This window comes from Lobosporangium transversale (assembly GCF_002105155.1).
Source record: "Lobosporangium transversale strain NRRL 3116 chromosome Unknown BCR41scaffold_35, whole genome shotgun sequence".
In the NCBI taxonomy this organism is placed as follows: Eukaryota; Fungi; Mortierellomycota; class Mortierellomycetes; order Mortierellales; family Mortierellaceae; genus Lobosporangium; species Lobosporangium transversale.
Genome location: NW_019029013.1, coordinates 256,986 through 279,130, shown reverse-complemented (window position 1 = coordinate 279,130; position 22,145 = coordinate 256,986). Strand labels below are relative to the sequence as shown.

The 22,145-nt window shown below is 42.4% G+C and overlaps 5 protein-coding genes and 2 non-coding genes across 7 annotated transcripts; 5 read left to right on the top strand and 2 right to left on the bottom strand.

The window, feature by feature from the left end:
- The first annotated feature begins 444 nt into the window (after window positions 1-444).
- BCR41DRAFT_t115 lies at window positions 445-516 on the top strand. The gene has a single exon. It is a non-coding gene; the product is annotated as a tRNA-His (tRNA).
- A 401-nt stretch (window positions 517-917) lies between these two features.
- Window positions 918-4,308, bottom strand: BCR41DRAFT_141045 (hypothetical protein). Its single transcript, XM_022019537.1, has 2 exons — window positions 4,017-4,308; window positions 918-3,839 (listed from the first exon to the last, which is right to left on the bottom strand). Exons 1-2 carry the CDS (start codon window positions 4,039-4,041, stop codon window positions 1,090-1,092), a joined length of 2,775 nt encoding a protein of 924 aa, XP_021878713.1. The 5' UTR covers window positions 4,042-4,308; the 3' UTR covers window positions 918-1,089.
- Window positions 4,309-7,140: 2,832 nt separating this feature from the next.
- BCR41DRAFT_358855 (hypothetical protein) lies at window positions 7,141-9,739 on the top strand. The gene is made up of 2 exons (XM_022025130.1): window positions 7,141-7,426; window positions 7,573-9,739. The coding sequence occupies exon 2, from the start codon at window positions 7,614-7,616 to the stop codon at window positions 9,711-9,713; it is 2,100 nt and encodes a 699-aa protein (XP_021878712.1). The 5' UTR covers window positions 7,141-7,426; window positions 7,573-7,613; the 3' UTR covers window positions 9,714-9,739.
- Window positions 9,740-12,342: 2,603 nt separating this feature from the next.
- BCR41DRAFT_398951 (hypothetical protein) lies at window positions 12,343-15,018 on the top strand (the record flags this gene model as incomplete). Its single annotated transcript, XM_022029011.1, has 1 exon — window positions 12,343-15,018. The coding sequence occupies one exon, from the start codon at window positions 12,343-12,345 to the stop codon at window positions 15,016-15,018; it is 2,676 nt and encodes an 891-aa protein (XP_021878711.1).
- A 390-nt stretch (window positions 15,019-15,408) lies between these two features.
- On the bottom strand, window positions 15,409-15,855 carry BCR41DRAFT_372989 (hypothetical protein; the record flags this gene model as incomplete). The annotated part of the gene is made up of 2 exons (XM_022026734.1): window positions 15,409-15,699; window positions 15,733-15,855. The coding sequence occupies 2 exons, from the start codon at window positions 15,853-15,855 to the stop codon at window positions 15,409-15,411; spliced, it is 414 nt and encodes a 137-aa protein (XP_021878710.1).
- Window positions 15,856-16,497: 642 nt separating this feature from the next.
- Window positions 16,498-18,723, top strand: BCR41DRAFT_358852 (hypothetical protein). The gene has a single exon (XM_022025129.1). The coding sequence runs from the start codon at window positions 16,826-16,828 to the stop codon at window positions 18,629-18,631; it is 1,806 nt and encodes a 601-aa protein (XP_021878709.1). The 5' UTR covers window positions 16,498-16,825; the 3' UTR covers window positions 18,632-18,723.
- A 1,611-nt stretch (window positions 18,724-20,334) lies between these two features.
- On the top strand, window positions 20,335-20,407 carry BCR41DRAFT_t116. Its single transcript has one exon. It is a non-coding gene; the product is annotated as a tRNA-Phe (tRNA).
- The last annotated feature ends 1,738 nt before the right edge of the window (window positions 20,408-22,145 follow it).

Sequence of the window (22,145 nt, the reverse complement as noted above, 5' to 3'; positions counted from 1 at the left end):
TTTACTTGTCTCTCTTCCGCCGCCACTCTTAGTCTCTCCCGTTCTTTTGCTGCCTGCAAAGTACGAGCTCTTGCGAGTTGGTCACGCATTACCGCCTCTCGCTTACCCTTTCATATTCTGCTTCTCTCATTTGCTTCCTCTTGCTCGCAGATATTCTCTTTTCTCGAAAGCCTCACGTAATCCCTCCAAGCAAGCTTCTCGTTCTTCAGCACTGCATTCAGCGTGCCTTTGCATACCCTCTTCTAGGTATCGTTGCCACCTCCTTTCTCTGCCCTCTGATGCTTCCTCCAGTATTTGTTACGGCTGTATTGTCGAGGGGGGGCTTTTTTTTTTATTATAATTATTGTCAAGCTAAATAGGGTGACTGAGTTATCCGTGCAATCACGTGATTAAAATATAAATATATTTATAGTAGGCTAAGGCATTCTTCAGTGAATTCAGTTCGCCATTGTAGTATAATGGTTAGTATATCTCGTTGTGGCCGAGACGATCCTGGTTCGATTCCAGGCAATGGCAATGTAATTTTATACTTTTGGATCGCTGTATCGCACGACTAGGTCCCTGGTTTTTGTGGGAAGAGCTGATCTTTGATCTGCTTACAAGGTTTACAACCCTACCCGTGATTCTACCAAAATGATTCTTTTTTGTTCGTTACAATGTTTAGATGTATCACGCTGACTTCGTATTTTGTTAAAAGGAAAGGAAATAAATAGTTACTGCTTGAAGTTCATTCCATTATACTATTATGTGAACGTGTCTAAGGGAAAAGTAATGTGTCATGTCGGTCAGGTTTGATTTTAGACTCAAAGTACATGTACCATAATCACCCCTCTTTCAGATGCAGTAATATCTTTTTGGTACATTCTTATCTCTACTCCCAGGATACATTAAAAAGGTAGTATATTACCTCTTTTTTAGGCACCGTCGTAATCAATATTTATTTAATAGCAAATGGTATGATGAATTTATTATTTTGGCATTAGGCGTATACTTCTGAAATCATCACAGAAAACGTTATTTCGAGGATTGTTCTACTTATTCTCAACAATCAATGTTTGTACAATTGATAACCATGTCACCCTTGATGAATTAGCTTGAAGCCTCGTTCGCTACTGCAGTAACAATCTCAGGGGCTGGAATAGATGGCGAGGTTACAGAGGCGGCGCTTTTGGGACCACTGACTGTAGAATCTCTTCGCATCTTGTTCTTAGAGGTCACAATTTGTGCTGGATACACAACTGCGCTCATTCTCCTTTGCTGTTGTTCTTCGGGCTCCTCCTTGATACCAAATTCATCCGAGAAAGAGTGGAGCGATGGAAGCTCTAATACCGTTGATGTTGGCCTCCTCTCTTGCGTTGTTGGCAGCAGTGATTCTCCTGGCATGACGATCTGTACACCATGAGCACTTGTAAAGCTACCGCTTCTACCTGTTCGGCCACTCTGCACGCTGAGTGCACTGACACTGCCCTTGCGGCTTCCCGGTCCACGAAAAGGGGCTGCGGGGGCCATCAGGGAGCCAGCTCGGGGGCGGAAAGGCGTGATATGGCTATCTTCATCCTCTTCCGACGAATCTGGGTATTCATCGTCCTCTCCTTCTTCATCCGTCACCAAGTTTGCATCGTTTTCATCAGTACTTGTATTGGAAGAGGCATAGGCGGGTCGGTAAAGATGTTGGTTATAGGGTGAAGCAAGAGGTCCAGGTTGAGGCATGTAGGAGCTGACGGGGCGGCCAGCCCATGGAGGAACCTGCATTGGATGCAAATTAGAAGAGGGATGTGGGGCCATGAAAGCAGATCCAGAATAGGCTCTAGCGCGCATGGCTGCCATCATCGGTGGTGCTGCCAAATTTTCATGAACGCCATAGGCGCCGTATGGCAAAGTGCTATGTCGTCTTGCAAAATACCCAGAATGAGGGCGTTGTGGGACTGGGGGATTCTCTGCAATGAGGCGTTTCCGAAGGACTTCACCAAATGAAAACTTGACGTCCGCAAGGCTTTCACCTCTTTGAGGGATATGAAGGACAGTATCCAATCCGATCAAGAGTTCTTGCTGAAGTAATGATGATGCCGTGCATCCAAAGTTCATAGCAGCAGGGTCCATGGGTGAATCAAATAGCAATGGGCCGGGCTTTCCATATATCCTAAAAGCCTCGCTGGTGCCGAGCAAAAGCTTTGTACGTTCCACAGCGTTGGGAACTTGGAATGTGGCAAACATAGATCGACCGGTTGGTAATAATGCTTGAAGGCTCTGTGCTATGGCTGAAGGCGGGGGTGCGGCACTAAAAAAACCCTTTCGTTGTGGTACAAGATTCTCCCGTTGCATCACCACATCTCCTTCAAGCTTGACGATCAAGGACCCTTCCTCTCCCGCTTTGCTGTTCTTGGACGCATCTAGACTCAATCGACTCGGGCAAACTGCATAGGCTTGACTGACGTTATAAAGAGACACAAATGGTTTTTTAGCCTTGGGATTCTCATAGAAATGAATCTGGCCTCGGATAGGTATTGCCTGCAGAACCTTGCCCTGCTTCTTCTTCTTGGTTTCCTCTCCGCGTTGGTCCGAGATCACGACGTACAAATTCAGCCACTCTTCACCTGCCCAGAACCGGACCTGGAGTGTGCCCGCATACTTTACTGGACCTTCTATCGCGGCCGCAACTTGTTCTCTGAACTTTGGTTGCCGCAGTAATGTTGAGGTATAGATCTCCTGAAGCCGAGAGCACTCGTAACAGCTAAGACGAATGGCACAGACCCAATCTTGGCATGTCGATCCCGCCTCAGGTTCACCGAGACTGAGCTGCTGAACAGGTTGGAAAATAGTCCTGTTAGCTCCTTTCCAGTTAATTGTGAATGTACCGCCGTTTGGTCCGTCCTGCATTTCCACATTAGCCTCCTCAAGGGTCATCTCTTCCGGCTGAAGGTGTGTAGTATTATTAATAGGGCTTAACCGCAACTTGGATCCAACCAGCTCTACGGTGTAGACTGCCCATTGTTCCCCTTGTAACTTAGCCCCGTCAAGGCCCAGATCGTTCTTTTTCTGAAGCTGACCGCGAATATAAACCTTGCCATAATAAACATCAAACTGCTTTAAAACCGATTCTGTATCAGACGTCTGACCTAGAGGTGCACCACGGAATCCAGTGAAGTTACGAGGAATGGCACCCAAGCTCGCAACGGAGCTCTTCCTGGGTGCGCCGGGCACGGGCATGAATGATCCAGGGGGAGCCAGTGAATTTGAGGAGCCACCATTGTTATTATTGTAAGATGCTGTAAGTTGAGGTGTCAATGCAGGCGAAGAGTTGCCAGTCAACAAAGGCCCGTGACGAGGGCTGTGGTTGTTGCTGTTGGCTGCCCATAGTTGGGGTGGATGATTGTGAGATGGGTGTGCACTCCCAGAGGAGGAAGAATCTGAAATGCTCGTCGGGGACTGAATAAACGATGCAGATGAGGGCGTTCGAGTGCCTTGACCATCATGGCTGCCTTGTTGACTTGATTTGGGCTCAAATGAATTTATCTGTAAGGGCGATGGCAAATTTGAATTGCGTTGGGTCTTTGCGTCGACATTAGATGGTGATGGGTCTGTGGGGGGGATTGGTGGTTTGGTAGTGTCCTGTTGAGTTGAGGGCGGGGAAGGATAGCTGATCCCTGTGGATGAAACCAGCAGTGATGAACTAATATCTAGTCCCTCGACCTTTGCTTCGATACAATCTAGATCGGAACCCGAATTTGAAGAAGTTGAAGAGGCCACTGTTGTCCTGCTGCCATTGACGGCCAGTGGGGATAAAAATGGTGAGGACTTGGCACCTTGATCATGCTTCATCAAATCTCCCGAACTCCATTCTGCTTTTGCGATAACAGCCATGATGGAAAAGAGAGCAATAAATACAATCAGAAAATATATGAGAATGTAGTAGCACGGATGGAGGAGTTTAGAATAGATTAGCGGCGTTCATTTAAGCAAAATTATTTGTAAACAAAAAGAGCACAGCTTGAAAGGATGCTGATTTTCCACTTTACCTTGCTGGACATCGGTTCCTGCCATGATGGTTTTATGTTATGTCAGGGAAATTAGTAAAGGAGTTATTACGGTGTGTGAAGGGAGAGAGAAGAGGTAGTTTATATTTTTATATGCTCACAAAAGAATGGATGTATTGATACCAACAGACGAGAAGAGCAAAAGAGAGTGAATGCCACTGTGTGGGGTAAAAAAAAAAAAGTAATATCGAGAGCACTCTGCTGACAAAAATGGTGAACAATGAAGTCTCGTGTGAGGATGCGCTCACGATTATTGGATGTAAGCTGTGAGTTGTGGAACTACAGACGAAGGCAAAAAAAAAAAAAAAAAAAACAAAAAGATAAAAGGGTTAGTGATCAAATATGAAGAGGATAGAGAGAGAGAAATATGGTGAGGGAGAGAGAAAGAGTGAACTATTTCATTTAGAATCCGTTCATGATGGTTTACATGATGAGTAGAAGAAAGGAAAAGTATAAACCCAAGGAAATAATAAAAGCATTCCCCTCATTATTTGCTTGATGGCCACTAACATGGACATCCACCCGATACAAAAACGCAATTATGAACTCACCGGCGACGGCGAGAGAAGCGGGGAATGACGCTGAACAGTAGCAGTAGCAATAGCAATAGCGATAGTGATAAGTGAAAATTTAAGTCGATAGCATGAGAGATTGAAATAAAGCTACTAGTGTCGGAACCAAGGATATTGATGGCTACAAGTAATGCTCAGGTTAAAGATGACAAAGCGAAGGAGGAGGTTGAGTTTCCAATATCGTCGTTAGAATACAGAAAAGTAAAGAGGAGAAGAAGAGAGAGAGTAATTGGGATGGTTGAAGAAAAGAAGAAAGAGGATTTGAAGAAAAGAAGGATCAGAAAGAAGAAAAAGAGGAGTGACGGAACAAATTAAAGGCTGTCTCTTCCCAGCCTACAGTATCCACCAACTGCCTGTTCCCTCATCCTCGTCCTTTTTTTTTGTGGAAAGGCAAGATGCACACACAGACACATCGACAAAAAAAGTTTTGAGCATTTCGGGTGGCCGCATATATTTTTAGTCAACAGACACAAGTGCATGGATGACCATCCTTCCAGTTAGCTCAAATGTTGGGCCTAAAATTATTGCACAGGAATATTTTGTTAAAAATGAACAGAGGTATTATCGTGATCCATAGTCTACTAAACATCTAGTTTTGCTCACTTTGCCATTCTGCCTAAACTGGCATCCACATTGTATATTTTTTCTTCCTTTTTGGTCCCTTTTCGTCCATTTCCAACGTCTAACGTCTAAATCTGTGCACTGTTATTCTTTCCCTTGTCATTCGCTCCTGAATTGCTCTTCAATCAGAGGTCCTCTCTCGAAGCCTAGGTCGACTAACATAGATATAATAGTGTATAAATGTTGTTGCCTAATAAGAAAGAACAAGATCGTGTGTTGAGTGCTCAGCAGCCTGTAAACACCCGTCTTTTAAAATCTTTAAGGATACATAAACTATCGAGTGCCTTTTTGCCTTCTTCCAGTGAAATTATATCCTCTATGCATGTTTCCCTTTCTTGCTCCTTGCTGTCTGGATTTATTTAAGTTCTTTGAGGAGAAAGTTGTATCCATTTCTTCAAACGGCAGAGCTAGGGTTGACACTAGAGTCCTTCTCAGCACTAAAAGTTGACTACAAGTATACATATACAATAGGACTCACTCTCCACCAGAGGAGCACTCAAAAAGAATGCCTCCTTTTGGATTTGAAAAGGAGACGTCCGCCCCTTTGAAAGGACGTGAATTAAAGAAAAGGAGTTTGTGGCAATGAATCCTTTTTTTAACTATTGCTTCTGTTTCGGCGTATAGGGAGACAATAAAGCAACGGCTCATAGGTGTGAGACACTGATGTGATTGTGGATGGAGATGCTTGTCCTAAAGTGATCTCGCATTGATAACAACCCATATTTTCATTCTTCTGCTTACATGCATATCATATCCATTAGTCTTTTTTCACAATGCTTTGATCTGCATAGTTTGATAAAAGGAATACATGTGAGAGTCAAGGTCATATTTTTAGAAGAAATGAAGTAGCGAGGTACGAGGACATGTGTACATGTCCATGTTGCGCCTTGTGTATTAAATTAAATATATTAAAGCAAACTGGGGGTGTCTTTCCTCCTCTCCGGTTCCAATTATATTTTGTATACTCGTTTTTTATTTTTATTTTTTATACAAACCAACCATCTGGAGAAGAGCTGGATTAGAGCTGGTGCCCACGCTACCACGGATCATTCATTTTTTACGTTTTCACTTGCAGGATAGCAAGGTTGATGTTAAACTGTCCAATCATTATAGGGTTTATTTTTTTTCTCAAATCATGACTATAATTAAGAGTTCTTGTGCAGGCCATTAGTTCCTGGAATGAGTTAGGAGCTTGAACCCAGGACCTGGAGAAAAGATAAAAAAAAAGGGTGAACCACACGAGCTATTACAAGAGTCAATGAGCGCTGAAGTAAAGAAACTCCGTGCTGGGTTATCAAGTTTTTTTTACAGCTGACCAATACAATTCTCAGTGGTCAGTCCTTTTCTCACATTCCGCATTGACAATCCTCGTAGCTAAAAATATTTGCAGTTTCGTCTATTTATTACTCTACCAGGTTTTTTTTTTTAATTTATACACCCTTGGACTCCATCTTTCTTTCCTTCACTCGCTAACTCTACTTCCCCCTCCTTGCCCACAGTCAACTTCGTTAAAGCTGATCTAAGGAGTTATTTCACCTACTTAGTCACACTTTTCTAAATGATGTGTCAACACCATTAGGAAGTCATCATGATAGATAACGATTAAAGAAATAAAAAAAAAAAAATACAGGGTGATTAAAATCTAATTAGAGTGATCGTTTATCATCGCATATCATACTCACAGATCAAGTGTATGTATTAAATATCATCACCAATTGCCTAATTCTTGTCCTGAAAATTATAAAAAGAATAACATGCAGCAAGTGTTGAAAGCATCCAATAAGGATGTCTCGTCAGCAAATGAGGGCAAAAAAAAAAAAGGCCATCACAAATACAGAAACAACTGTAAACAAGAAACAAAAAAGCAAAACAAAAACTTTTTTTTTTTTTTTTTTTTTTTTTTACAGTGGCAGGCTTTTTCTTCATCAATCTCAGGTTCAGATCCTCTTATCCTTCTTCTTCCTCCCTTTTCTTCTGTCCCTTTCTCTTGTTCAACCGCCTCGATAGACCTTCGTCCCCCTCCGCCAATTCGCTTGGCCTTATTGATTCATTCTTTTGCTCTAAACACCTTGCTAAGCAGAGCAAACAACCCTCTCCACTCTTCCCCTTCCTTGCTTTCCGATCGTTGCATTCCTTTATCTCCTCCTTTTCAGTTCTTCCTTTTCGTTCTTTAATCATTGCACTGAGCCTTACCTCAAAGTAAATATCCTTTTGATTTCATAAAAAGAGAAAGTGATCTCTCAGGGAAATAGTTTGATGACAGGATGGCCCGAGATCGTGTCACCTTGATCCCAAGTTGTTTGTGTCTCCTTCTTACGATTTGGCTGTCTTTTCTTTTTTATTAGCCCGTGCGCTTCAGATTGTTAAAAAAATATAAAAAATAGAAATGCCTGCTTTAGTGTGCCCTGAAGACTTGGTTAAGAAAGCCAACTGTCATCCTGCAGTAACAACAGTAGAGATCTCCAACCTTAAGAGGAAAAACCATCTACAACAACAGCAGCAGGACCGCCAGCACTATCACTATCAGAGGTTCAGAAGCATCTTTGACTTGCCAGAAGTATGTGATCTTATTGCAGGTCATCTGGACAAGAACACTCTTACGGTTGTTGTTAGGGTCTGTCGACTGTGGTATGCGAATTGGATCAGGCATCTTTGGAGAAGAATCCGAGTGGAAGCAGGAACGCTCAATGGCATCGAGATGGTAAATGCTTTCCCAAGATTGAGTTTGTACATTCGGCAACTCGAATGGATTCATTCATCTGATCCAACATCAGCAAAAGCTCCCATTGCTTCTGAATTGCTGATGTCCTCAACTGATCTATCAAAATTGAATCTACACAGCCTTCTACTCAACGGTGGAGCTGGTGAGCTCGATGAAACTACACTCACCTACATTATACAATCCTCTATTGAAGGATTGTCGGCATTACAACTACACAATATCCGAGACGTCCGAGGCGATCTATTAAAAGCAGCTGGTGTTCTTGTTAATCTGAGGCATTTCAGTTTGGCTATGGCTGACCAGGATGATGATGTTCATCCCCACCACCGTTGTCTTCAGCAATACAGCGGTGTTTCAACTTCAACCTCTTCCTTATCACCGCCATCATCATCATCATCATCATCAGGATCCATTATTTCTCCTTTAACCTCCGCAATGCTATTCCACGAGCTGTCGGAGTCAGAACTCGACTCGGCTTCGCCGTCGCAAAGCAGTCCCAATGACTCTCGAAACATTGAGGAATATACTACAGCAGATGAACTGCCTACACTCATGAATGCATGCCCCTATCTAAGGACGATTCAAACCATCAACTTGTCTGTACCATTGACGAGAGAAGCAGATGCGACTCTAGACTCCGGATATACTTCAGATGCATCTGAGGATGGCAGTATAGAGACAGGAACAGAAACAGTTCCAGAATTAGAAGCCATTGTGGACGTAAAGAAGGCTACAGTAGACTACATTCCACAACAATGGACCATAATGCAACACCTGACGGATATCAATCTTCATGGTACTGCCGTCTCGGGAAATACTCTTTCTGTTCTCTTTGCTCGATCGCCTCATCTTATCAAGCTCAACCTTGGACAGACAGCATCGCCTTTATACCTCACCGGATTCCATCTAGAGCCCACTCTGATTATGACTGCCATGTCAAGCCTCGTATTATCTAAATGTCATTTTTTGGATGGTCAGGCTTTCAAGGAAATCTTCAAAGCTTCGCCAAACCTCTTGACACTCGATATTTCTGATACAAACATAGACGATGCAACTTTGGGCGCCTTGGGACATCAGTGCTTCAAATTAATGGAGCTTGACATGCAGGGATGTCGGCAAATTACCGATCAGGGGGTCCGTGATATGTTATCCTATCCACCTTCCACAGAGAGCAATGAGGTCCTTGCTCCTTATCAAAATTACAGCCTCTGCTCATTGTCAATTGTGAATTGCACTGAATTGACAGGTCAGGGCGTCCGCCATGTCTTAATGACCTGTGCTAGACTGAAGGATCTAGAAGCCCAGCAACCAGAGCTCCTGCCAGAGAGTCTCTTTCCTCATGGACTGGAGACAAATGACGAAGAAGAACTACACAATTCTTTGTCAGAGGTTGATGCTGTGGATGATGTATCATCCTTGCCGTGGGCGTGCTACTCGACGCTTGAGACACTCCGAATTAAGAGCCTCAACTTTCTCAACTTAAGACAAGCAAGATTCCTGAACGCTCGTCTGAGCGAACTAAAGCAACTCAAGGTGCTTCATATTGGAGGCAGTCAATTGGAATTGTCTGTGCTGAGTGGGTTGGGTAATCAGCTAGAAAGTCTTTTTGTAGATGAACTTACAAGGGAAGTGAACTTGGATGATGTGCGATGGCTTGTAGATCATACTCCTAATCTAACACGTCTGTGGTGTCGCCAATTGATCCGACATTCTGAGCCTTGGAAATTACTGCGAGAAACAAGGAAGAACCTCAAACTGTGGTAAAATGAAAAAAAAAAAAAAAAAAAAAAGCTTTGCAGGAACATTGAAGACACCTAAAATCTGAAGATAAAAACAGAGATCATCAATAGATTAATGATTAGACTAATAGACTATAGACAAACAACAGAGTAGCATCATCATATACAACACTTTCATTTGATCTTTCTAATATCGCATCATTTTCATCCATGAATTTGTAACCCATTTTACAAATTTTGGTTTTTGTCAGCCAGCCCCGCCTTTATTTTCTTCAATCGCATGTTAAGTGATTTGCTCTCGAATGGTTGTACTACTTAAAATGGACACTAAAAATAAGCTGTGGGATTGTCAAAATGTAAACCTCCCGACTCCCCTTTTTGCAGCCTATTTCCGTTGTCATAAATGATATTTATTTCTTTTAATGATACTTTTTTTTGAATAAATGGATGCTCTCATATAAGGACTCATGACAAGGTAATTAAACATTTAAGATGATCAATAGACAAAACATGGCATTAGAGGCATATGAACTAAAAAAAAATAAATGTAGCGTGAAACTTGACCACAAAATTAGATCTAAAGTCGTCATTGCCATTGAAAATAATGGTTGTCTTGCTTGTTCCTGTGAGTGACACATGGTATCCAAAGGATGGTACACATCCTTCTCCGACTACCATGGGAAGCTGGAAAATCAACGGACTAGACACCCCTGGAAGGTGAAATGGGAGACAGAAACGTAATGCAAAGCAAGTGGCGGGTACAAAAAAAAGGAGCGTGTAGGCTAAGGGCAGACTTTTAGCCTTTGGTACAGTAGATCTATTTTTTTTTTCTTTTCTTGCTTCCTATTCTGCCAGAAACATATCATGGTTGTTGGTACACCGTCATGTGTCCAAGCAATGAGGAGCATGCCCAAACAAAAAGGAATTTCGAAAGGACAAGGAGCATGAGGAAAGCCATCCACACAAACAACCCTGTCGAACACGAAAAAAAAGGCCTAATCTTACTTTCTTACTTATTGCAAAACACAACACTTGGTGCTTTATGCAATTGGTATTTATTATATCAGTTTGTTGATAGTCTTTCTTCTAGTTTTTTTTTTTTTTTTTTTTTTTTGTGCGACAGCGTGGCAACATTCATCCTCATCTGCATCTTTACCCCAACTCATTAGCTTATCAGGTTAATAGATACTCACCATTCATTCGTCATCATTTAACAAAGAAAGAACGGAAGAGAATGAAGAAGAGGGAAGAGAAGCTCAAAGGTAGATGAGCAACGAAGGTATTAAAATCAATCGAGATTTTACTTCTTATTCTCCAACACATTTGAGAGGAGACAAGGGAAGACAGAATCAAAGCGGACAACAACTTTCTGTGATACCCTCCTTCTGCCTGCATTGGGGTGTGATGGTATCATAGCTCCTGCATGCTATCTCACTCATATGGCCAATGGCTTGGTAAAAGAAAGTTGAGAGCGATTGTTGTATTTGGATCCCATCCTCTCGCTCTCTCCCTTTCCTCTTTCTTTTCTTTCTGCATCTATCTTTGTACTCCTTCATTCCCTTCCATTCGAGCTACCTAACATTCATATTTAATGGAAAAAAAAGAAGAGCTGCAGCCTACTCCATCGCTTGTCAGCTAAGCAATAAGCATTCTGATAACACTTATACCAACAAGTCATCGCTGCCATTACAGGCAATCATAAAAGGTAAACAAAGTGGGTCCGCTGTAGGTCCAAAGGTCTGCTGCAAGGCGACATGATGGACAGTAGGACTCTTTTTTTACTCACGCTCAACTCTGTCTTCTCTTTTCTCTTCTCTCCCTTGAATGCATATGTCCACACCCTTGTTGTTTAGACTCCCTTTCTCTTCAGCTTTGTCCACATCCTTAATTACACGCATTTTCCAAACTGCACCTTTGTACACTCTCCTCTATTTTCGGCCACCGTCCTTATATTATTGACTTAAAGGCAATCAAAACCGCAGGGTGTTGGGAAGGAAACAGGAAGACACAATACAGATTCACATCAGCCTCTTGTTCATACGTCCTCGAGCTGTAGCAACCTGCCTTGAAACAACTTATCTGCTCGCTCGACGGCGTTATTATTAAACCCCGATCACTTCCAAGAAGGCAACACTGAATTCGACTTGGTTTTATATGGGTGCTTTCATTAATTCTCAAATTTCGCCTCCACCCCTGCCATCAGTGCAAACTCACGTCCGTTCCTTGCCAGAGTCTGCGACTGCCCACCTAGTCGCGTCAAACGGCTCCTCTTTCCAGTCCTGATTGAAAAGAGAACCTTCCTTTTTCCCCTTTTTCTCAACTGGGTAGTCTTAGGTCTAACCGCATAGCCGATCAAAAGGAACCAAGGGGAACGACATCAATTGTAGTGTCCTGCTGCTTCTGTTTTCATCTCCTAGCCCCTCTTCTCTCTTTTACTTTGTTCTCAATCCTTCCATCCAATTACATCCTTTCGTACCTGACTTCTCGTATCGCTGGCACATATTAATAATAATATTATTTATTTTTTAATTTATACACTCTTTGTGTTAACTCTTTGACATCTTTTATAGATCGTTGTAAAGACATCAATAGAAAAAGAAAAAAGAGATTATGGTGTGTGTCCTAGTTTCTTTTCGCGCCTTTTACTCCACGCCATGCCCCGCACAAAGTTTTCAACAAATCCGTCTGCAACATCTTCATCAGCAACCTTGAACGATCTCTCCCATCCATATCCTACACCCTCTACCTCGCCCTTACTGGTGCCGACTCTTCCCCCACCACCCTCGCCTCTGTCGGCTTTAGCTGCCTCTTTCACGATCAAAACGCCTAACAAACAGCATGTTCACGACAGCACTCTTTCCTTACCCGTTGGCACCACATTGAGCATCCCACGTAAGAATGGCAGCCGCATTGGTCAGTCAATTTTAGGCCAGCTGCTGGCTGCTCACAAGCCAGGAAGAGATCATCACAAGTTGGCCAGTGATGCTGCTCTCTCACTCGAGACTATCCGACCCAAGGAACAACAGCGTCGGTCTATTCTACCTGCCAGTTGGACGATAAACTTTCAAAAGCCGTCTAGTACACCATCGTCTTCTGCCAAGCAGCAATCTGTTGACAAGATGACACCATTAATAGGATCAAGCCCACATATTGGTCGTAATGTAATGGAGAATTCAGACCAGAATGAACATCATCAACCCATGCTCCCTTCTGTTTGGCTGGAGAATGTCCTTTCCCGTCTGTCCCGTTCAGACACGAATATCCCACCCCATTATGCTACCCTTCCCAGGGTCACTTTTCAGGACCGTGCCATGCCCCTTCGATCTGTCTTTGCTGATTCTGATGCATCAGTAGTGAGGGACAAGAAGGATGAGAGGCGAGGCGTACACAAGATCAAGACCGCTCTTTCGTCTTCTAACCTCAATCCAAGATCCAAAGTCAACGATAATGCTTCGCCCAAGACCACAAATTCCCCGACAATGACGCGACGCGGTTCAGCGTGTGAACTAGCCCTTGGAGACGATGCACATGAACTATTTCACCAAAACAGACCCAAGGCACTATCATCAGCCGTGATTTCATCCTCGATTGTGCCACCAAAGGAAACATCCCGCAATGTCCGTCAGCATTCACTGGACTCAACCATGTTTGCTTCCAAGTCAACAAAAACCCTTACAGTCCCTGAACACCTACCTTCGTCTTCAACAGAATCCTATCCTCCACCAGGCACAACTACGAAGACTACCCGTGGTCGTTTCACTATCGAGTCATCCTCTACAGCACCGAACCCATTTAGAACCAGGACATTGAGCTGTACGGCTGCATCAGCTCCACAGATCCTTGCACAACATCAGCAGCACTTATCGACGAGTCAAACATCCTCTGAGAGGCCATTATTATCCATTACAACACCCCCTCCAGCCCTCTCAGTCCCTTTGCCCACTCCTTCATCTCCATCCACAAATAACGGTCACTTGTCTTCCTTTTCCACTCCGCGCTCAATACATACGGCTGTCCCTCCATCACCTTCTTCACCTACCGCTACTCATGTCACAGGTCATCAGTATGCTTATGACCAGTTCTCGAGCAACAGCAACAGCAATAGCAACAGCAGCACGACCACTCCAATCTCAATCCCTCTGGCAAGTAAACCTAATCATCAAAGGACACACTCTAGCTCTTCAGTCCAGTCCTCAGCTAGTACTTCGTCCAGGCGATCACAGGTGATTATTCCACCACCAGCGTCTGCATCCTCCCTCCATTATGCATCGTTTTCGTCAATCACATCCACGGGCCCTGTCTCGAATGCCTCGCCTCTGATACACCACCAGAATTTGTCTTCAAGACGTTCTACAATCAATAACAACGGTGGCGCTACCAATAGTAACAATTTTAGGAATCTGTCGATCCAAATCGTAAATGGTGGGGACAAGGCAGATGGAGGTCAGGATAGCCATGACAGCCAAGTGTTTCATATGGAGACGCCTACGGTTCATCCGTTGGATGAAGATACCTCTGTTCCAGCAACATCAGTGCTATCATCGTCACCATCATCATCTGGAATATATGAGGGTGCCAATGCTCAAGCAGGGCCACAGGCAGCCCACCAAACCATGAATCGAGTCCATCCAAGACAAGATTCGATCGACAGCCCAGCGGAATGTCATGCTCCGATGACAACTAGCAGCAGTGCTTCTGGCCTGAATAGTGGTCTTAATAATAACGGCCGAGGAGGTGCTGGAATAGGAGTAGAAACAGGAGCGGTCATTTTGAATCAACAATTTGGGCGCCAGGTTTATGATCGCGATTACTCAGCAGAAATAGGATATTTTCGGCAAAGGTCCCTTTCTACCACTAATGTGGATATGCGCAACACGTTCCAAAAGCCATCCATTCATGGTCACCAGCAGTTGCACGAGCAGCCCTTGTTGAATGGTCCACCACAAGGATTTTCGTGGAATGAGCGACCCACAAGAAGAAGCCATGGCTCTGTATCGAGTGCAGATCATCATCATCATCCGCATCGTAGTGGTACTCCAATCAGATACATGTCGGAGAACACACTAGGGCCCATGTCATCATCATACAACTGCAGCTCCAGTTTCTCATCATCATTATCCTCGACATCGCAGGCCAGTGATATTGTCGTGGTCAAGAAGAGCGCGACAGGACGAATGTTTACAGTTGAAAGAACACTGCCAGCTAGCCCTACCAAGTCAAGTCGGTTCATTGTTATGTCGTCTACCGATGACCTCTGTGCCTCTACACCATCCCCACCAGCCAGACCAGCTTCACCACTGCAAAAAACAAGCGAAGACGCAGAAAAATAACAAGGGATTTTTATTTTTTAATTTTTTTTATTTCTCTTTTATATTTCTAACGAATTTTTTTTTTTTTTTTTTTTTTTTTAAACACATATCCTGATTATGATTACTAGTATCATTATTACTTTCATGGTCGCCCTTGTACTTTTATCAACAAAGTGTCTATACTCACTCTTTATTTTTTATTTTTTACTTTTTTTTTACTTTTTTTTTTACTTTTTACACAGATTATTCTTCCAATGGTATACCCTTTTGCGCTTTTATTCTTTTTTTATTACTACTTTTATTTATGTATGTACCTTTGAGTTAGATTATGAGTTATTACTGCTGTAAGGAAAAGAAGTACAAAGTAAACGTTATAAATATATAATGACTAATGCCTTCATTAAAAACGTTTCACAGAACATGATCAGAGAAGTAAAACAAAGTCGCAAGTTTCTTTCGAGTAAGGGGTTCTTTGTGGATATCTTGCCCCTGGGAAATGTTGGATGTAAACAATAGGGTGGACTTGTTTAAGTCATAGGATATAAACATTGGCTTGACTGCCACATTTGTACACATCCTATTTACTCCAGCAGAACTTTTTTCCCCGCCATTCCCAACTCTTGCATGTACTTCTTGTTTGTCTACATGTACAACCAATCCTTTTTTCCTCAGTTCAGCTTTGTTTAATGTACGTATATCATTCTACATCATTAATGCTACTACTCCACATTTCACATTGATGTTTCCTGTTCTTTTGCCTGACCAAGAGGCACTATAAATGTTGCTATCCCTCGTTTTTTCCATCGTGTACTCTGGATGTAGAAGATTTATTTCATGCACGTTCCCAGTCATCTCCATGATTTGATTTGTTAGTTTAGCTCAGTCACATTTCAATGCACCTCTCTCCACTCTTCTTTTTTGTGTTTGTGCGTGTGTTTTGTGTCATTTGATGCTTTCTTTTTTTCTTTCTTCATTGTTATTCCGCTCAATTCTCTCTGCAACGTTCCTTTCTTTCCTTTTTGTGGATCCCTTTGAACGAATCATCTCTGACTCGAGAGCCACAAAAACATACAGTATACACATGAATTTGCACACAAATATATTTGTACTTTTCATCTCGTCTTGATATGATCATGATAATAATGGTAACACATTCACATTCTTCCTAATTCTCTCATTCTTTTCATTGCACTGTCGTTACTATTATTGCCAAAGAAACTTTGGATCGTGATGGCGTTTCATCCTTCAGGATACATATATATATACTATCCATCTAAGACAGGGAAAGGAGACGGAAGATGAATTAAGACATTTTTTCCAGGGAGAAACTGTTTATCTAACACATGGAGTAAGGTGCTCCTTTTGGGTGGAGTGTCGGGCCCTCGATCTTTTATGTCGTAGTTTCTACCAATGATTTCAACGCCCATTCTGCACAGAGGAGATTCAATCCTTCATTGTTTGTGTTCATTTTGCCCTGATGTCACTCTTGTGCGTTGTGTGTTTAGTGTCTAATTCACCCATTCATTCTTTAACCGAAACTTAAAGAAAATCAAACAAGCAGCTTGTTCCACTCTTTCTTTTTTTCTCTTTTTTATTCTTCCTTGTAATTTTCTTTTTCCCTTTCCTTTCTCTTTGCTTTCTTTACTTCCTTTACTTTATTTGCTTTCTTTCATCGAACTCATCAACGTATATATTATACTACTCAGTAAAAGATCCAAATCTTTCTCACGCTACAGCCTCTCTTTCCCCTTGCTCAACAACACTCTTTCAGAACAAGGAAGTTAATGATATCGACTTAATTTGCAACTACACATTAATATAAATAAACATGTCAGATCCTGTATCGCCTTTCGCATTCACACCCCAAGAGTCGCAAATGCCCCATCCACATACACATGCCCTTGCTCAGACACAATCACATACACCAGACTCATCCTTTGCAAGTACATTCATTCGACGCCACCGAAGGAGTAGTAGCGCCCATTCCCATAACATGACCCAAGCGAATACTCCAACCGCAAGTGTCACCCACGCTACATCTAGTTCCAGCCCTACCCCACCATCTCATCCCGAGCAGCATAGCACTCTGGCTGTTACTTCTAGGCCCATGCCCAAGCTGTTCAAGGTAGAGATTGCGAATAACGGCGACTGCAAAAGTTCAAACCCGATCTTCTATCCAAGTGATCTTATCCATGGAATGGTCCATCTCTATTTGGATAAACCCATGACTCTACCTGCACTCAAAATTGTCTTCCGTGGAGAGTCAAACTACCCAAGATCAAACCAACAGGACCATCTGGATCACCATATGCGCAGACTCTTCAGTGTCGCTATGACTTTATGGGGCTCTCGGGAACCATTGCCAGAGGACCAGTGGGGACAGTTGCCAGCGGGTAATCACATTTTTCCCTTCACAATTCAACTACCCGACAAAAATTTGCCAGCATCTTTTGATCACCCATGGCTCAAGAACCAGTATACTCTCACAGCCTACTATCGAAGGCCTAATGGACTCTCCAAATGGCAGTCTAAGGCCAAACCAATTAATTTTATGCCTCTCTCAACCCCTGGGCTGGAACATGGACCAATTCAGGAATCATGTCCCAAAATGGGTACAGCTCTATTATTGTCTCATCCGGATTTGACGCCAGGGGGAAGAGTCCATGTGAAACTGACTGCAGCGGCGGCGATTGATCGCTGCCATTTTTCGCTTTCGAGACACATTCGGGCCCGGATCAACGAAACGACGTATAAGGAAGACGAAGTTATCTGTCATTATGAACGGAAATCAATCCCAAAGGGCGAGTTCAATTTAGTACTGCCGATTCCCAAAATTACACCCCCTACCACAGAATCCTCGGCGGCACTCAAGATCACGTATTCTGTTCAAGTATCGATCTGGAACGAGCGCTTCTTTTTCAAAACAGAAAGCCATAACTTCGATATCCCAATCGTCATTAGGACACTGCCTTCATGCGACAATCGAGCGTGTGAGGGACTGGACTGGTGTGAACCAAGTGTGGATCGACCCATGTTCTTGACAGAGGAACCGATGCAACCCTTACCATTATATGACGCAGAGCCGAGTCCCCCAAAATATACCCTGGATCTGCCCTCATATAATCAAGTCCTTAATGCATGCTCATCCGCTGTGGAGTCGATTCCTGATAGCAATAGCAATAGCAACGGCAATGATAACGGCAATGGCAATGGCAATCAAAATGACCCTACTCAAAATTTCCATCATACCGGACATGAAAATGATCAGGATGATCGCGCTTCGACCCATTCTACAGAGACGACCAACAGTGATGTAGAGGGCCATGCACGCACCATACCGGATCATCCTCATCCTCACCATCCATCTTGCGTCTACTATGTTGCCCCACTGGATAGACTTGAGTACGGACAAACAATTGAATGCCAAGGTTTATTGTCGCCACCAACATCTTCAAGTAGCAACCATAGCTCCAGCAACGATAACACTAATACCAACAACAATAGTGATCAACATGCACTTGCTTCTACATCTTCGTCCTGTTCGTTGAATCAGGATACAGAGTGCCATCCTCATACCATACATCCACGTGCTGTCGATTTCTTCAAAGTCCATACCATTATTGAACCAGCTTAATCAAGTTTTAATCCTCAATACTTCACTTAATCCTCATTGTAATTTTATTTATAGTGTAAATAATAATAACAGTTTTGTTAACAAAAAAAAAAAAAAAAAGCATTTTCGAAACAAACAACATTCTCCAATCCGACTTTTGTCAAAGAGACTTTTTTTTTAATAACGAGGATACATGATCTGTTGCGCTTTTAATAACTGGAGTCGTGGACAATTTGTTATTGTTTTTTTTGTCTCTAAAATGGATCATACGTTTTTACAGGAACAGTATAAATAGCTAGCACCACCGTAGCAGTGTTAGAGACTTTAGACAATAAACGCCACTATAGGAGCAAGAGTCGGGCGATTCAGGTCAAGCACAAGACTTTCCTCACTACATGGAACATTTCAATCTTACCTTGTGCAAAGGTAAATAGAAGCTACTTTTTTTTTTTTTTTTTTTTTTTTCCTTTTTTTTAAAAAGATTGTTGTTACTCTCTCTGGCGCAATTTTTCTTTGTAGGTGTGGTCGCTTAGCTATGTGATTGTCGGAGTCAATGAATACTATACATCCAAGAAGTGCCCATCCTGTGAAGAATTTGTTGAACAAGCGGAGATTCGTCGTAATGGCGGCGCACAACATATGCAATATCATCCGTGGCCATCTGGAAAGACAACAACAACCATTCTATCTTCACCCTGTGGATGAGAAGGGACAGTCTCCCTGGACGTAACAAAGGGCACCACCAGCGACAAGCACAACCGCGGCTGCAGGGTCGAGTTTGGGTCAGAGCACAACGCCGACTCGTGGCCAGAGCAGCAAGCGGTCAGCGGCATCTTTGTATCATAGCAAAAGGCGGGCCAAAGAGGGGAGCACAAGAAGTTATAATAGTTAATTAAAGAGTTAGATAGCCCATATGTGGGTTCGTAAGCACACTACCAGCGCGGCCACCTAATTACTCCTTCGATGACTTTTTTTTTTTTTTTTTTTTTTTTTGATAACAAGAACCCTCAGGATCATGAGATTTATTTTCTACACTCTGTGAACAAAATGCTCCAGAAACTTTTTTTTTTTTTTTTTTTTTTGATAACAAGGACCCACGAGGTCGAGGTCATGTAGGATTTATTTAGATGTTAGCTACAAAATGCTCCAGAAACTATATTTAATAAACAGCTATTACTGCACAAACGGCAAGAGCCGCTGTTAATTGCTTTTTCGATGACGTATTAGGATCGGAATTATGCTACAAGTACCATTCACGTGATTAAATTAGAAATCATATGGTTATTATACTCGAAATATCAATTCATCGAAACAAAGCCGTTGAAAAAATCACTGTCTTAAGAACCGGGGGGTTATACTGAGATGCCCTTAAAAACCGCAGCGAGACGCAAATACATAGAACACACTGAAGTGTTGTACCAAGATAAAGGTCTTTATTAGTTTATGATACATATAATACTATACAAGTAACTAGTGCTGAGATGAATGAGGTTGCATACCTGAAGTGTTGTACCAAGATAAAGGTAAGGAACACTTCAGGGACGGAGAGTCCACTATTTATTATAGCGGGGAGGATCGGGTGGCTGAGCTCACGTCCAGGCAGGACGGGGTGGGTTTGAGGGTACCACTATAGGTACACCTCTGGTCCTACCTACCATGACGTCACTTGTTATAGGACGTGAGCTTAAGTTATCTCGATTTAGGACACCGTTCATATCCGCCCTGCGACTTTAGCTCAGTTGGGAGAGCGTCAGACTGAAGATCTGAAGGTCGTGTGTTCAATCCACACAAGTCGCAAATCTTTTGCCTCGATGGAAGCCGTTGCAGTTTTTGCTTTGGATTAGGATGAAGTTATTTGCACGGGGTCTCTATTGGATTAATCTATTTGGCAGCCTACTTCTGGGGGCTGCCACTTAACTTCGCACTCTTGGGTGGCAGCTGGGCTGCCAAATACAGTCTTTTTCTTTTTTTTTTTTTTTTTTTTTTTTTTGATAACAGCGTCATAGCATCAGTTCTGTGGATACATTGCCTTGCACAGCTAATGCCGCCGGAGGTACTAAGGGCAGCGGCGATGACATCTTCACAAAACAGCCTTCAATGTACACGGTTAGGGAATGATTTATTGAAGACGTCTAGGTAGCAGGTGAGACGCGTTTGTTCCGAGCGAAAACCTCTCATAGGCATTGATCTCCAAATGGCACCTCCAAAACTGTATGAGCGACCTACTTGAAAAAAAAAAAGTCATTAGTTTTCTAAATGAGACAAGACAATGTCACTACACATAACTATGACGTAGAAGACGGGAGCTTTATTAATTTGAAGTATGGGCGTTACATACATATACGGTTCCTAGGAATGAAAAAAAAAAAAAAAAAAAAAAAATAGTTAGAGGCCAAATAACGCTGCCAAGTAAATAATGAATGTTATTTGGCAACTGGGCTGCCAAATATGGTAAATATGGTGCGTGCCAAAACTGATGCAATAATTTGCATTTTTTAACATTCATTCCTCATTCTCCTAACGATCTTCCCTACCATCACCGCTTCTCATTCTCATTTGTCTCACCTTTGTAGACTGTCATCCAACATGGGCTATTTCTATTTTTTTGTTTTTTTTTATCTTGAACCTCTGATAAACAGCTCATAAACGACATGCAAAAATACTTCACCAACCAAGACGGAAATTTACGCTTTGGTTAATGAGGCCAATGTGGATAATCACTGAAGTTTTTGGGCAGTACATGCTGAGGGAAAACGGCAAGAAATAAGATTGAAGACAGTGCTTCTCTTCATTACCATTTCAAGTGATTGTACAATATGAAGCTGGTCCTTTAGACGCAGTGAGCATCTACATGTGCTGCTGAGTATGCAATACTGCGTGCTAAAGACGAACCAAGGTAAGTTGGCTATGATAATAAACTTGGAATGTAATGAGACAAAACTAAGGATTATTGCGATTAGCAGTCATTTATATGGGTTTTTACTATAGCTAAGGTTTTTACCCTTTTTATTTAACGAAGATCCCTGGATCATAATAAAGACATCTTTCTTTCGTTCTCGTTACTTATGACCCTGGCATATTTCAATAACAGAAAAGAGTATTTATGTCTCTTTTCTATCACTATTAGTCACGGTTATGCTATTAAAGTATTTTAGCCACTTAGATATAGAGATATAGGTGATTGTGGCACGTTCGGCTTTGAGTGCGAACTGTCACCAACTATCAAAAGACAAGTAATATCGGGTAAGAGGATAGATATTCCACAAAATAAGCTGAGGTCTACCCATTGTATTTTGATGAATTTGATAAACAAGAAAGGGAAAAGAAAGAGAGTAGGTAGTAACACGGCACGCTATACATCGTAGAAATGAGTATGATTGTATGATTGTTTGTATATCTACCGAAACAAACTACACGTTAGAGGTTCCTAATAACTGAACTCATCGTTGTGTGCTTAATAGTGTACGGAAATACCTAAGATGTATGCACGCGTTAAATGAAAGAAAGCATCGGGGAACCATCCACAATCTATAAC